This window comes from Danio aesculapii, chromosome 18 (assembly GCF_903798145.1).
Source record: "Danio aesculapii chromosome 18, fDanAes4.1, whole genome shotgun sequence".
NCBI classification, from domain to species: domain Eukaryota; kingdom Metazoa; phylum Chordata; class Actinopteri; order Cypriniformes; family Danionidae; genus Danio; species Danio aesculapii.
The window spans coordinates 4,244,142-4,259,641 of record NC_079452.1 but is presented as its reverse complement, the minus strand read 5'-3'; the positions used below and the strand labels follow the sequence as shown (position 1 = coordinate 4,259,641).

Below are 15,500 nucleotides of genomic sequence, written 5' to 3'. Positions count from 1 at the left end.
GCACATTCACATACACCAGTGGCAAGACTGCATAAAGGACACAGCGGCACTGGCTATTTTAATTAACCAAAACTAAATCTATTGGTCAAAAACTTTTTTATTAACTGAAATAAAATAAATTATTCACTATAAATGAAACTAACAACAGTCACTGAAAAATTAACTGAAATAAAATAATATTTAGCAAAAATGTAAAATCCTTTTCAGAATTTATAAGCACTCATTCTGTAAAAATCTTACCTGTGGCTATTTAAAAAAGTACCTGTAGATATAGCTTTTACAGCTAAACACCTCAGTCAAAAGCAGGGTAATATAAAAAAATCTATTTTCTATATAATTATGAAGCATGTGTTCTACATTTTCTTTATTTAACAAAAAGATTTAACTAAGCATGTTTTACTACACACATGATCAGTAATAATGAAGAAGCTTGTCTGAACTCTTCTTATTTACTTTTATCTATTTAAGTTGCATTTGTGTGGCTTTGAATTCAGTGTTTGTTCAAACAACTACAGAAGTCAGAAGTTGAAGTCAGAATTATTAGCCCCCTGTTTATTTTTTTCCCCTAATTTCTGTTTAACGGAGAGAAGATTTTTTTTCAACACATTTCTGAACATAATAGTTTTGATAACTTATTTCTAATAACTGATTAATTTTATCTTTGCCATGATGACAGTAAATAATATTTGACTAGATATTGTTCAAGACACTTCTATACAGCTTAAAGTGACATTTAAAGGCTTAACTAGGTTAATTAGGTTAACTAGGCAGTTTAGGGTAATTAGGCAAGTTATTTCATAACGACGGTTTGTTCTGTAGACTATCGAATAAATATATAGCTTAAAAGGGCTAATAGTATTGACCTGAAAATGTTTTTTTTTTAAATTTAAAACTGCTTTTATTCTAGCTGAAATAAAACAAATAAGACTTTCACCAGAAAAAAAAATATTATCAGACATACTGTGAAAATGTCCTTGCTCTGTTAAACATAATTTGGGAAATATTTAAAAAAGAAAAAAAATCTAAGGGGGGGCTAATAATTCTGACTTCAACTCTATTTTATTTTCACTACTAAGATGTAAGCAGTTGATACTGGTTAAACTAGAATTACTAAAACTGAAACTAAATAAATTTTAGAAAATTATAAAAATGTGGTCACTAAATAAAAAACAAAACTAAAACTATCTAAACCATTAATGAAATGAGTGTTATTTGTTAATTTAACAGATTATGGTGAGCCGTTTTAACATCTAATCTATAACACATACTTATAATATATAATAAATGAGCATTAGTCTCTAATTATTAAATCTGAGTGTGTAATAACAGTTTCCAGCATCTAAAAAAGTAAACACTCGTATTTAAAGACCAATTGCTATACATTATATGTATTTTATAGTCATAAAAATAAATATATGAAATGCACACTAGTCAAAACATGATATGTTATTAACATTCTTATCATTACTTTATTAGAAACTTGTGTCTTATGAATATCTAAGAGGTGCAGTACCTAAAAAGTATTTAAAAATAAGTATCACTATATAGTATGGAAACAGATGCTAGTACACTTTATAGATGAAATGCTAAAATGGCTTTCCATAAACAGATCATAATTTTAAGTGACTTCATTCATACATTCATTTTCATTTCGGCGTGGTGCCTTAATCTGGAGTCGCCACAGCGGAATGAACTGCCAACTTATCCAGCATTTTGTTTTATGCAGCGGATGCCCTTCCAGCCGCAACCCATCACTGGGAAACACATACACACTTATTCACACACACATACACTACGGACAATTTAGCCTACCCAATTCACCTGTACAGCATGTCTTTGGACTGTGGGGGAAACCGGAGCACCCGGAGGAAACCCATGTGAATGCAGAGAGAACATGCAAACTCCACACAGAAACGCCAACTGACCCAGCCGAGGCTCGAACCAGCAACCTTCTTGCTGTGAAGTGACAGCACTACCTACAGCGCCACTGCGTCGCCCTTTTAAGTGACTTATTATTTTTTATTTTCAACAAATCTAATGTTGTGTTAAGCTGTCAAAATTTGCATACCTATTGTTACCTCTTGTATTACAAAACTACGGCCGACTCACTCATTTCCAGTTCTGTCACTAAGTTACAAACTCTTTGGCATCAGTTTTAAGCCATTTTTCTTTCTCCCTTTATCTTCAACCAGACTGAACATCCATATAAGTCTAAGAAGATGGTGTGGCACAAGCTTTTGTCCAAACAGCGGCGCAGGGCAGTAGTGGCCTGCTTCAGAATGACACCTCTCTACAACATCCCCAGGTATCAAAACACACACAACCTCATTTCAATGTTGTCCAGGACTCAAACTAGCCACGCAAACATAATTTTCATCTCACTTCAGGCACCGGGCGTCTAACATGTTCCTTGACGGTTACAAACGAAACTGGCTTGAGAATGAAGGCTATTCATTTGAAGACAAGATGATAGATGACTTATCTGTGAGTCTATAGATCATTTACACTTTTCTCACATCCTGTTGAGCATTTTTTTTTTTGTTTATAGCATTGCTTTGTTGCTTTGTTGTTGCAGAAAGCACTGGAGCAGGAAGAGGAAGAAGAGGAAGAAACCGAATCCAAACCAGACCCCCTTCATCAGCTAATCCTTCACTTCAGTCGCACCGCTCTCACTGAGAAACTGTAAGCAAAATCTTGACACAGTGTTTCTTCTTCAAGTCACATTTATTTTTAGTTTTTTATGCAGTACAGATTACTTTATAACAGAATCACATAAATAACAGTAGCGATTTTAAAATACACTCTTAAGTCAGCTAAAAATCAATATAAATATAGCTGCGTCCCAAATGGCACACTATGCACTGGCATTATGTACTTATGCACTTACACACTCAACAGCATAGTTTATGTATGTAGTGTTTTTTTTACTAAGCGGACATTCAAACCGTTTCGTGACGTTTGTCAGTTGCCAAATTAGTGAAATAAATGACCAAACTACCAAATAATACCAACTATGAGTATAACCGCACTCACCATCGGAAGGCAGCATGATCACTCTCAAAGGAGACTTTTGCTTTCACTATCCAAAATAAATTAAATAATTCAACATGAGCGCCCAATAGCCCTGCCTCTTCCGCTATATGAGCTAAGCAGCGGCAGTTAAGTACATGAAGTGTCCAACATTCCACACTTCTTTTTAATAGTTGAATAAGTGCATCATCCGGGTATTTAAAGTGCACGTATTCTTTTTAGTTTTCAGTGTAAATGCACTACTTACACTATTACTACAAAATGGTGTAGAATAGTGCATAAGGATGCGATTTGGGACGCACCTTATGTGTATTAAACTAATTGCAGTGTTAAACCAATCCCAATACACATTGTAAACAGCAGGAGGTGCAATGGTTGATTTTGAGGAAGCCTCATCCTCGTTCAATGGCATGTGCAATTCATGAATCAGTGTACACTGCAATTAATTTATGAAATTGCTTTTGAATGAGGGTTTTTACTTGCATGGTCAAATTTGCAGTCACAAACAAAAGAAATTTCAATGCTGATTATGTCAGTTTTGTAACAATCTGCAGCAACTAAAGAATGCATAATGTGCAGCAAAGACTACAGGATACACAAGCCTTGCCATTAATAGTTTTGAATGGAAAAAAATGCATTGTTTATATGGCTGCTCTGCCAAATGATGCCTCGTCTTCTAGTAAAAGAGCCAATCATCGATCCACATAGACTGAAAGTTCTCTGGAGGAGATGTTCTGTTCAGACTCCTGTTTTTGTGTGAGAAAAAAAGAGCTGAATGGCAGTAAATATTTGCCTCACTGACAAATTACAAATGACATATGAATTTGAAATATAGCTTGTAGCTCCGTCTGAGACCAAATAGTTTTGTAATATGTATAAAATGACGCTAGGTTGTTTATCATATCTAATCTCATTATCTTTATAGTATTCCCAATTCCGTCATTCTAATGTAAATCACATGACATCAAGCAAATGAATATGAGAGTGCTTAAGAGAGAGCATTTGTAAAAAGCCCCTATTATGCAATATGAAAGGTCATATTTTGGTTTTGGGGGTCTCCAACAACATGCTGATATGCATGTCAAAAACACTTTAATTGTCTTATATTATGCATTTATTTTACTTAATTATACCAACGACTTCCATATGATTTGTTCAGCTATTCCCAAACCCTTCCTTAAGCGTGATGCTAATCTGCGGTGACAAAGTCTGTTGTGATTGGTCGTATTCTTAACCCTAACACCAAGTAATAACAGTGACACACATTCAGGATTAATCCACATATTACACTTTATATCTTTTATCCTATATCTTACTTTGCTAACAAAGAACTATGAATAAATTGTGAGTTGATTGAAGTTGATCATATATTTGACATTTGTCTTATATTTATGTTCCCCCACTGCAGCAAACTTGAAGTGGATCATCTGTATATGTCATATGCTGATATTATGGCAAAAGTACGTACATAAACGTATCTTTTAATACCTTATATCATTGCTAATAGTCTTCCCGTTAACTGACATCAAACATTTCTCCCTGCAGAGCTGCCACATTGGTGAGGAGGACGAAGGGGGAGAGGAGGGGGGCGTGGAGCCGACCTTTGAGGTGCGACAGACAGAGATGGTATGGGGGGGCCTGGGGCTGGGGCCATGGGAGTCAGCGGAGCCTACAGCTACAGCTACAGCTCCTGCCACGCACTGAGTGAACACGTCCACATCCACTGCACCCGCACACTCATCCTTCAGCTCTTCTCTGTCTCTTTTTCTGTCTGATCTGTGCACTCCTTTGCTGAATTCAGAGTCTTTGTCTCTTAACCGTTTATCTCTGTGGTTATTGCATGACTTGAATGAGTGCAGAGAGATGGCTGCACACAAAACAGAAGAGACAACAGAAAAAAAGAACAAGACATGCTGAATTCATCACAGTTTGACCAATTCGGCTTCATTTGTAGGAAGCTAAGAGAGGTGTGAATAGTGTGTTCTAGTTCTTTCCGCCAAGATGAGAGAGCAATGATACTGAATATTTGCAACTCAGGCCTCAAAACTGCATAGTTGTTCTCTTTGGCTTCTTAGAGTAGCATTTCTGATGATTTTTGCAGTGTGTGTGTTTGTGTGTGAGACTTATTTACGCACTCATACACACACTCAACACCCCTTAACTGTTCTAATACATTCCCAGTCCCACCTCTCCAAAAACCCTTTCCTCTTTGAGTTTGTAGGCAGTCGCTTGTAGTTTTTCATTCCCTCTGCATCTTTTGTGTCTTACTGCTTCACTGACCTGCTAACCCTGTTTTGTTCTTCGTGATATGATTTAAATTCAGAAAGTAGGCTATATCTTCACCTGCTCACCTCACCACAGATATTCAGCTTGAGGAAGTTTCAGTCGCTCCATTCCATAACCTACAGAACTGAAGACTTTCCTAAAGAGCATTTTATTGCATCACTTAGGTGTTCTTGGTACACTTGAAGATTCATAATTCACATCAATGAATGATTCACACTGCAGTGATTTCATCCAAGATGGATAACAGTGTTGAGAGAACTATATTTGAAAAAAGAAAAGTCAAGTACAAGAGCATTTATGATTTTCCAAATTTTGATGTTGCAGTTCTGCCATTTGTACTTGCAATTTGCAATTTATAGCTCACATTTCTGTCTAATTTCTAAAAAGGGTTCACATCCTTGTGAACTTGTGATTTTCTTATCAATCCCATGGCATAGGGGAGCTCGGGGCACAAAGTAACGCAGGGTAAAATGTAACATGGAGTTTTAAGGTATTTGCTCGGGGTTAACCATGGCATGCTTCCAAGGTTTTCACTACAGTGTTGACAGACGTCTTCCTGCCAATAATTGAAAAAGTTCGATGAAATTTGGATGAGAAACACAGGAGAAACCATTTTTGCCGCATAAAATTATTTTTATTATAGTCTATATTTATTTATTTTATTTTGTTTTATTTTTTATTTTATTTTTTTTTATCTGTGAAGGTATGCAAGTAAAATCTTATATTGTTGTGATCACCATCTTCTAGGTTAAAAGACGAAACCAGTTTGAAAGATGTAAAAAACACACAGCGACTGCTTGCCAGTTTGAGGAAAACACAACACAGCGGGGTTAGTTGTAACAGGGTGTTACAAATAAGCCACACACTGTTTGACACCAACTAGACTAACAAAATAATTTTTTTAATTTTAAGTGTAATGTTAAAAACTTTTTGAATAAAATGTTTTTAATTGAATTTTTTTTAATAGACAAAAAAATATATTTTATTGCTAATACTATAAATAAATGCATTGTATAATAATCCAAAAAAATCCAAATGTGTTTATCCAATAAATAAATAAATAAACATACTATGTAGAATAAAAAATAAATTGAGCTAAGTTCTGAGGAAATATAGCTACGATTTAAAGTAAACAGGGATTAAATTAATTGTGTAAAATCTGCCTTTTTAAGCATGTGTTACAACTAACTTTCGGTCTGTTACAACTTGCCCCACTGGTGGGGTAAATAGTAACATTTATACTCCTGGCACTTTTGGCAACACTGCACAGAAACCATAGGTCCGGCGATCATACTTTCAGTGCTCATTTGTAGGAGAGGCTTATGTGTTGTTAGTAAAAAACAAATAGTTTGTCTAACCCAATTACTTTGTTCATAATTTGGCCAAAACCAAAAAGTGTTACTTTGGGCCCCACTACTCTATGTTTCGGCAAAAACTGGTGGCTAAGTTACATAAATCATTTTCATTTGTACATTTTTGTCCAATCTGGCTAAAGGTTAATTATGGGATGGACCTACATGCATACTTTTATTTAAAATAGATTGTTTTAATATGGCTTGTGTTAATTCATACTAAATTGTCACCTTGTAAAGTTACATTTTTCCCCGATAATAATAATAATTGGCTTCAGTCACAAAAATTTGTTAAGAACTAATTTTTGTAATATTTCTGTTAATAACTTCTAAAACTTTGTTAATACCTTAATATTGAAAAGAATAATCTGAAAATAATCATATACTAAGACAAAATGTCTACTATTTTGTGAAAATTGACATTTTTTCTGATTACATTTTTTTCTTAATGTCATTATTTAAATAATAATTAAATATAGCTGTATTTGTATATCAAATGGAATTGTATGAGTGTCTGCGCTGTCATCTTGTGATTATAATAGTTATGACGTGGCATAAACACTGCATAACTATAATCAAAGTTGCTTCCTTTAAGGAATGTTTTGTTAAACGATGCTGGGTTTCTTACATCTTCCAGAATATCTGTGGCTGGTGAAGTTTTTATGAAGGCTGTTACATTTTTCTGAATTTAGATCAGGCATGCATGTCATAACTTTGTATGTCTACATAAAGCATCTCCATGTCCTTGTTTCAAATTGGAACAAGTCTTTTTCTCTGTACTTACCAAAGACTACAGTAAAAGCCTGCACAGACACACAACACATTCAGAGATTCACATTACGGAAAGAAAACACTTATCTCACTATGAAACTGGTTTTAAAAATAATTCAAAATACATTTACAGTTGATACATACAGTTAAGTCTTTAGAGCTATACATACGTAGCCTATACATTTTGTAATACATGGCTATACAAATACTTACAGTAATTATAGTAAATATTTTAAAGTACATGGCCTGGCTCTCAGGGCAGGGTGGGAAAGGGAGGTGCTTCTTGCTGGTGGTTGGGTCTGGGAGATGGGATGCTTGGGTGCTTTTAAGAGTGGGTTTAGCTTAAAAACCAGTACGCTTGATGCATTGTATATATCTGTGTAATCCCTTTTGTCAACAGGGTGTCATCGCCACCAAATTTTAAATCGCTCTCTTTGATAAATGGTCAGCACTACAGAGAATAGTCATTACAACTTAGAAACAGTGGGTTACTTAAAATTGCTAAATAGTAACAGTAACAACGTGTATAGTAATACACATTTTTAATAAGAAAATTCTGTTATTTGTCAGTTCAAGTCTTAACTTAAAAGGATATGGTTAACTCCAAGCAGAAGGTAGGGGAGTGGCCATGACAGAGCAAATACACGAGAGAAAGAGGGGAGCAGACATCTGTCATCTGTCACTGGCCCATACAGACTCTGACTAAAAATCAAGGGTAAAATATGAGCAAATGAGTAAAAACTTTATAGTTAATGAGTGCTTATATTAAAATTTAGACACAAAAATACTTTGAAGGGACTGACTGGGGTTTTTTAAAGTTGTGTCTGCCCTGATGTAGATCTTAAACCCAAAAATAAAATTAACAGAAAAAATAAGCTTTTAATTTTCTGCAAAATCTGTAAAAAATTCAGAAAAAGTAGTTGGGGTTTTTATGACCATTTAATTAATATTCTTCTGGAGCAGAATCAGTATGACAGTTTTACATATATATAAAAAAGTAGCTAAAGTGAAACCAAACCAGACACAGGTGAACATAATCATTTAAGGATGAGTTGCCATGGAAACAAATGAGAGCAAAGAAAACAGGAATTAAATACAGGAAGGAAACACAGGAACCAAAAGACAGTCCACAAACATAATAATTATGATAATAACCGCAACAACAGTAATAATACAATTTCCAAAAACATGAACTTTAAAATTTCATAGTTTTTGTTTCATGCCCCAAAACATTTAAAAAGAACGACCAAAATGTATACATTTTTATGTTTTAGTTGAACATGTTATTATAATCTAGCTTTAATGTAGTCTTGGCAGACAAAAGATACTTAACCCATTGTGGTTGTGAATGTCTGAAGCAATTATACTGCACATTTTTCTAAATAGTATAGTTTGTTTTAAGCATTTTGCCAGAATAATAACAATTTCACATTTTCTTTTAAATTGAAAATGCCTATTTTTAGCATGCTGTTTTGAACAGTTAAGGTCATGAATTGAGGGTATGTAAGAAGAGCAGCACCCAGATGTATAATGTGGTAAAACCAAAGGGAAGAGCCAGTGTGATCAAACAAATGTTTCTCACTCTTCAGCGAGAGCAGGTTTGCTTGCTGTAGTCTAAAGTTTGTGCCAATGGCTCAAATAACGGACACATGACTAATTGCACCTGTGTTTTGAATGAGAAAGTGTGTGTAAGATATGTATTTAAATGAAGTAAATAACTGGTATAAACAACAGTCAGTCTTTTTTTCATTAATAAATTTAACATGAGACATTTACTGTTCAGGGAGAACAAATCCTTAAAGTCTGTGTGAACCAGAAGTTGCTGAGACTTTTATTTCAGCACGCTGATGTACTTCCAACCAAAATGGAAGATTGAGTAAGGGCGTGGCTTACTTTTGAGCATCATTCCCTAATAGGAAACTAACGGTATGAGAGGTTATTAATATACAGTTTCTATGGAAGCCCTGGGGTTGATGTGAACAGAAGGACTGCCACTCCAAACACATATGCGAATGGTCAGACTTCCATTGAAGATTATCATAACAAACATTTTTTTTCTGTGTATTAACTTGCACAGATCAATTATTCACCTTAAAAATAACATTATAAGCTAGCAAAATAAGCATTCTAAATTTTGATTTCACACAGACTTTAACATAGCTGTTTTAATCAACTTGTTTGCTCTATAATTTTTTTTTTATCTCAAACTTAGTATCTAATCTTTTAGGTTGATTATTCAGTTGTGCTTGGTGTATGAGTGTGTGTGTGTGTATTATGGTCATGGGGCAGGGGGTTATGAGTTAGACTTCATTCTTACTGGATTGTTTTTGTCCATCTAACAGGAGAAGGAGATGGAGAAACAGAGACTTCTGTACCAGCAGTCCCGTCTGCATGATCGTGGAGCAGCTGAGATGGTTCTGCAAATGATCAGTGCTTGCAAAGGTTCACATCGCATAGCAAATACTTTGGCTTAATAACTTAATATTCAGATTATGTGATGCATAACTCAAAACAAAACAAAAACAAAACACAAAACAAAACAAATAAACGTCTTGGTTGCTGTCCTAACCACTGTCCTAAAGTTCCCTAAAGAAAGCATTATGGGTTATTGTTCGATGACCAATCACTTTAAAGAGTAAGAAAACAGGCCAATGAATGTCTATGAACTATCAGAGAAGTTCCTTCACAAGTGAAAGCGCTGTTTACGACAGTAACCAAGATGTTTGCTTTCAGATTGGGAACTCCGACATTATGTTGAAAACATTATGGCTTAATGTATTGAAAGCGTCACAGTAGCTGAATCTGTTATCGTTTCCTGGTCCTTATATCATCAGAATCTGTGAATACTAGAATTATCCAGGGGAGGCATAAATGCTTTCAACCCAGTAGTATGTTAGGGATTTTTTATGAACAACAGTACATTGGGAAAGCATTCAGACCCAAAGTGGGAGGGTGCTGCGGAGGTCTCTGTCTACCCAATAGGGGGAAACACTGTAACAAAATGCAATGTGGGCTAAAATTAACCTAGAGAGAGCAAAATGGTTAGCTGAAAGGGAAGACATGAGTCCAGCCTAACAGGTGCCTAACTGGCACTGCCCAGCAATTGGGAGAAAACAAGCTCTACTCTGAGATTGGAATGTGTTAGGTTTTGCCCAGCCTGCAGCTTAACAGATGTCTCATAGAAAGGTGCCACATGTTAACGCCCAAGAGGAGGCAACACTCCTAGCTGAATGTGTTCTCACTCCTGGGGGACACATCTCACCTTGGCATGAGTATGTGAGGGACATGACATCCACTAACCAGTAAGCCAACCTCTGTCTTATGCTCTGTGTGTGGTCTGCACAAAGGCACAGAGCTTGCACTGGACACATGAAGGAAAGAGTTAGATCTGCCTCCTCTGCAGTTCACTATCTGGTATTTAAAGGGGGTGGAAGGAACCTTGGGCAGATACTGAATGGATTAGTTCAAACAGTCCAGAGAGCAGAACGGAGGGCATGAGAAACGGACGAGATGGATTTAGCCACCACAACCTCTGATGAACTGGATGATCAGATTATGCCTTCCCAGTTATGCCACCATCTACCGTGTCATGATGAGCAAAGAGGGCAGTGACATAAACCGTTAGTGTGAAGGGTGACAGCCTTCTCTTCAGCTTTTCCTGAAGGAAGGAGAGTACAATGCTGATCTGGCATGTCTGGGGGTCTTCTTGATAAGAAAAACACCACTCAATAAATAGACTCAACTTCATGGCATAGGTGTACCTCGCAGAGGGGGCTCTAGCCTGAGTGATGGTGTCAAACACTGCGGGCGGTAGGTCACCTGTGTCTTCTGTGCTCTGTCTATGAACCACACGTGGAGGTTCCAGAGATCTGGACACAGGTGCCAGATGGTGCTCTGTCCCTGAGAAAGGAGGTTCTTCCTCAGGAGAATTTGCCAGGGAAGGGCCGTTGCGAGGAATGTGAGTTCTGAAATCCAGGTCCGGTTGAGCCACAGAAGCACAACAAGAAAGACCTGCTCTTTATCTTCCTTGACCATAGACCTTGACAGTAATGCTGTAATAATTGCCAGTAATACTGTAAAATTTGTAAATTCATTCATTTTCAACCGCATTTCCGGGGCCGGGTCACAGGGGCAGCAGTCTTAGGAGAGAACCCCAGACTTCCCTCTCACCAGGCATTTCCCCCAGCTCCTCCGGTGGGATCCCGAGGTGTTCCCAGGCCAGCCAAGAGACGAAACAGATGCCAGAGCCACCTCAGCTTTTGTGGTGGCTCGGGCATCTGTTTCGGATGCCTCATGGGAGGCTACCTAGGGATGCCTACCTAGGGAGGTGTTCCAGGCATGTCCCACCAGGAGGAGACCTCGAGGAGTAGTTTTACAGCACAGTTGTAAATGTTAATTTACAGTGCCCTTGTAAATTTTGTCAGTTATGCTGTAAAAATTGCCAGTAATACTGTACAATTTGCATGTGCATATCTTTCTAGTAGATATGTATCAAATTTGGTTCATGTTGTTTTGTAAAATGTGTTTGTTTTAGGTGAGACGGGAGTCATGGTGTCCTCAACTCTCAAACTTGGAATCTCCATCCTCAATGGCGGCAACAGTGATGTTCAGCAGGTCAGTGGACGAGACTTTCTGATGCTTTCTGAAGCTGCTTCTATAGAGGACACCTTTTGTTCTTAGTATTTATCGCAAGAACAAATCATTTAACGCCGTACAATTCTGTGAACACTCTCTTTGGTGTCTGTGTGACAGAGGATGTTGGATTACCTGAAGGATAAGAAAGATGTCGGCTTTTTCCTGAGCTTACAAGCTCTCATGCAAACTTGCAGGTACATGTTCAATTGACGAATGTAATTGAATTATTAAGAATTTCTGGAATATCATGGAATTTTAAAAGATCTCTTCCAGGCATTGTAGGTCAGGAAATTTTATGTGGGTTTTTGGGGTCCAAGTCATTGAATGTCAAGAGAATTCTTTTTCCCATTTATTAAAACGTTTTTTCTCTACCATGTTTTTACCACATGGTTAGGCTATTTTAATACCATTTTATTCATTTCCCATTTGTCAACCAGTAATCAAATGCAGTCACCAACTTCAGAAAGACTGCTTTATTGGTTTTGAATTATTTCTTTCTGAAGAATTTGAGCCTTGTATAGTACTTTTTATGTGTATTTGTCAGACTGTATGATATAAATATAATGTATTGTTTTGTTTTTTCCAGTGTTCTAGACCTGAATGCATTTGAGAGGCAGAATAAGGCAGAGGGCCTTGGCATGGTGTCAGAGGAAGGCACAAGTGAGTCTAAAAACACTGACATCTCTTTTATATCCTTGTGCCTCTTCACAGAATTTTTACATTTTCATATTAAACCAATTCCTGATTTGGGGCTCAGTGGTTAGCATTGTCACTTCACAGCAAGAAGGTCATGGAAATGGCCTAGAAATTTATATAAATGACAAAATGTCTTGGAAGTAATGTATCTTGTCCTGTATTTGTTTTTGATTTTTTGTTTTTTGTTTGTTTGTTTGTTTCGTTTTTTTTTTGTTGTTTTTTTAATGTTTCAATATGAAACAACTGAGGTTTCTCCAGGTTCCGTCATGAATTACCTGTCAAAGCTGCTTAAAATGACCTGGAAATTTTTTTCTTAGAAAGAGCGTGAACCCTGTAAGACCTTTTAACTCCAAGTAATGTTTTAGCGTGAGAAGTTAACATTACCAACCAGATTAAAAGAAATTATTAAAATTCAAAAGCTAAAATCTGGAATGAAATGTTCTCATTTTCATAAATAAAGTAAAATATTTTCTGAATTATTGGATTGATTGAGTCTTATCTTTTACATGCAGTTTAAAAAAAAAACTAGTTTAACTCAGTATTTATTTCTTATTAAATGTACCAAAAAAGAATAAAAAAAATAAATAGGATAAGATTTGTTTTGAGAAAATCTATATTTTAAAATGTGTTCAAATATAACTAGTTTTAAGCACAACATTTTATGAAGTTTATGTTTAAAATCAACCATTTGGTGTAAAAATAAACTTCATGCAATATGCTATTAATATATATTACAAATTTTTGGTCCACAGCAGATGTTTCCACTCGGTGTGTGTAAGACTTAGACTGTATGTTTAGGAATGTTTAATGTCCATTGACTTTGTTTCCCACAGAAGCATCATAATGTACCGTGTCTGTATGTATCAATCTGTTACATTTCCCTGTTACATTCACTGCCTCTCTCTTTCTCTCCACCACCATCACTCCATCCCCAACCTCCTCGTTTATGCCTCTCCTCTCCTCTCCTTCTTTCCTCTTCTTGTTTTTCAGACATGAAGCTGCAACGTGGTAAATAATCTTGTCTCTATATTTTACGATCACTCCCTCTTTCCTTCTGTCCCATCTCCTCCTGTCCTCCTCCTTTTTCCAGCTCTTACATTGTGAAGATCTCCTTTCACTGGCGTGTAGTTTACCTGCATTTCATTTCGCACTCAAGGGAATATAAAAGATAACTCTTCAGTCATTGCCAAAGATTTGGGACATTCTTTATAATCGGTAGAATGATTTGATATTACAAATTTTAACGTGTGTTTCTTATGATATTCTTGAAACAGTTTGATCTTTTTGTATCAGCAATGGCTGTAAAGTTTCTTTGCGCTTTGCCCTTGAGTGCTGTTTTCACAGATCTACTGTAACTCCAACATTCACTGGCTGATTGAGAGGAAAGAAAGACTTTTGTACTTTCCTTTCGGATCAGTTTTCTCTGAGGAGATCACAGAGAGCTGAAATGAAATGATTTGCAGTTTTAGGAAAATCCCCTATGTACTTCAAATGAGCCATCTAGCATTATTTGAAGAGGTCCCTCAAATAATGAGCCTGCTTATTTCAGAAGGATTAAAGCGTCTGAATGGCAGGGAACTATAGAGATGACCTAGATTGTAGAGTTTTGTTTTGTTTTTTACTTTGATTTAATGGTCATCAATAACATTGATTACAGTTTTACAATTGTTTTGCTACACATTTCAGAACCCTGATGTCAATTTTCAAAACTCTAGACACAAAACTCTAAACAGGCACTACTTTTATCACAGACTCTCCAGTGTTCATAACTTGTTGTGTTCATTTCTTTAGAGAAGTCTTGCATTTGCAGGATCATTGGTTCACATAATCCTTTTATCATATAAATACCACAGGAACATTACTTTAGATCACTCATAAACAAGAGACACATTGTTTCAATAAACAATCTTTACCAGTCATTCAATATTGTTGTTTAAAATGTATGATACAAGTTTCATTATGGTTAATACATAACTGTAGAGGGAACAGTACAGACAGTGTAAACTCTAAACTAGTTTTATTTTTTTAATCATAGTGTAGGTTTACTGTAAACAAAACAAAAACAGAATATTAAAGTTAACATAAGTGTTTCTTACTGCACATTCCCATATCAAAATCTGACCTTTGGCATGATATATGGCAACATAGGCAAATTACATTTGGATTTCACATATTGTTTATAAAATGTCAAATTTTTCAAAATATTGCAAAAACTACTCTTTACTGTTTTCAGCCATATCATATACATATACCTGTGAGTGTGTGCGTGCATGCGTGCGTGCGTGCGTGCGTGCGTGCGTGCGTGTGTGTGTGTGTGTGTATGTGTGAGTGCGTGCGTGCGTGCGTGTTCACATGAAGCCAAATTGTAAATTATAGGTAATATATTTGTAGGTAAAATATATAACATAATAGATAATATATTTATAAATTGACACCAGGGTTCTGAAATTTGTGGTAAAACAATTGTAAAAAACTGTAAACTAATCTTTCACTTATGAAGATTTGCTCTCCATATATATTCACCTTATTCTCCGTGTATGAGCGGGCGCAGCCATTTGAATCTTTTTGGCTCGAAACTTCTGGTCTCATTCACTTCCATTCATTTTTAGAGGTTAAAAACAGCTCGTTCTGCTGCTTGATGTTGCAAACTGATCTTTTCGTATTATATTATTCTACTTTTTATGTATAGTCATGCAAACACTTGTTTGTAGAGCGAGTGGTTTGATTGTT

General features: G+C 36.0%; 1 protein-coding gene across 7 annotated transcripts in view; it reads left to right on the top strand.

The window, feature by feature from the left end:
• The window catches only part of ryr1b (ryanodine receptor 1b (skeletal)), a 188,007-nt gene that overhangs the window by 145,094 nt on the left and 27,413 nt on the right, over positions 1-15,500 (top strand). For 2 of the 7 annotated variants that reach the window (XM_056478873.1, XM_056478872.1), the window contains 10 exons: positions 2,193-2,305; positions 2,388-2,484; positions 2,576-2,682; positions 4,439-4,490; positions 4,576-4,638; positions 9,782-9,881; positions 11,974-12,053; positions 12,192-12,268; positions 12,661-12,734; positions 13,761-13,778. In XM_056478873.1, the coding sequence (XP_056334848.1) occupies positions 2,193-2,305; positions 2,388-2,484; positions 2,576-2,682; positions 4,439-4,490; positions 4,576-4,638; positions 9,782-9,881; positions 11,974-12,053; positions 12,192-12,268; positions 12,661-12,734; positions 13,761-13,778 (781 nt within the window). Of the gene's footprint in view, positions 1-2,192; positions 2,306-2,387; positions 2,485-2,575; positions 2,683-4,438; positions 4,491-4,575; positions 4,657-9,781; positions 9,882-11,973; positions 12,054-12,191; positions 12,269-12,660; positions 12,735-13,760; positions 13,779-15,500 lie in introns of all 7 variants that reach the window. The other 5 variants (XM_056478870.1, XM_056478869.1, XM_056478876.1 and 2 more) reach the window with 3 other exon arrangements.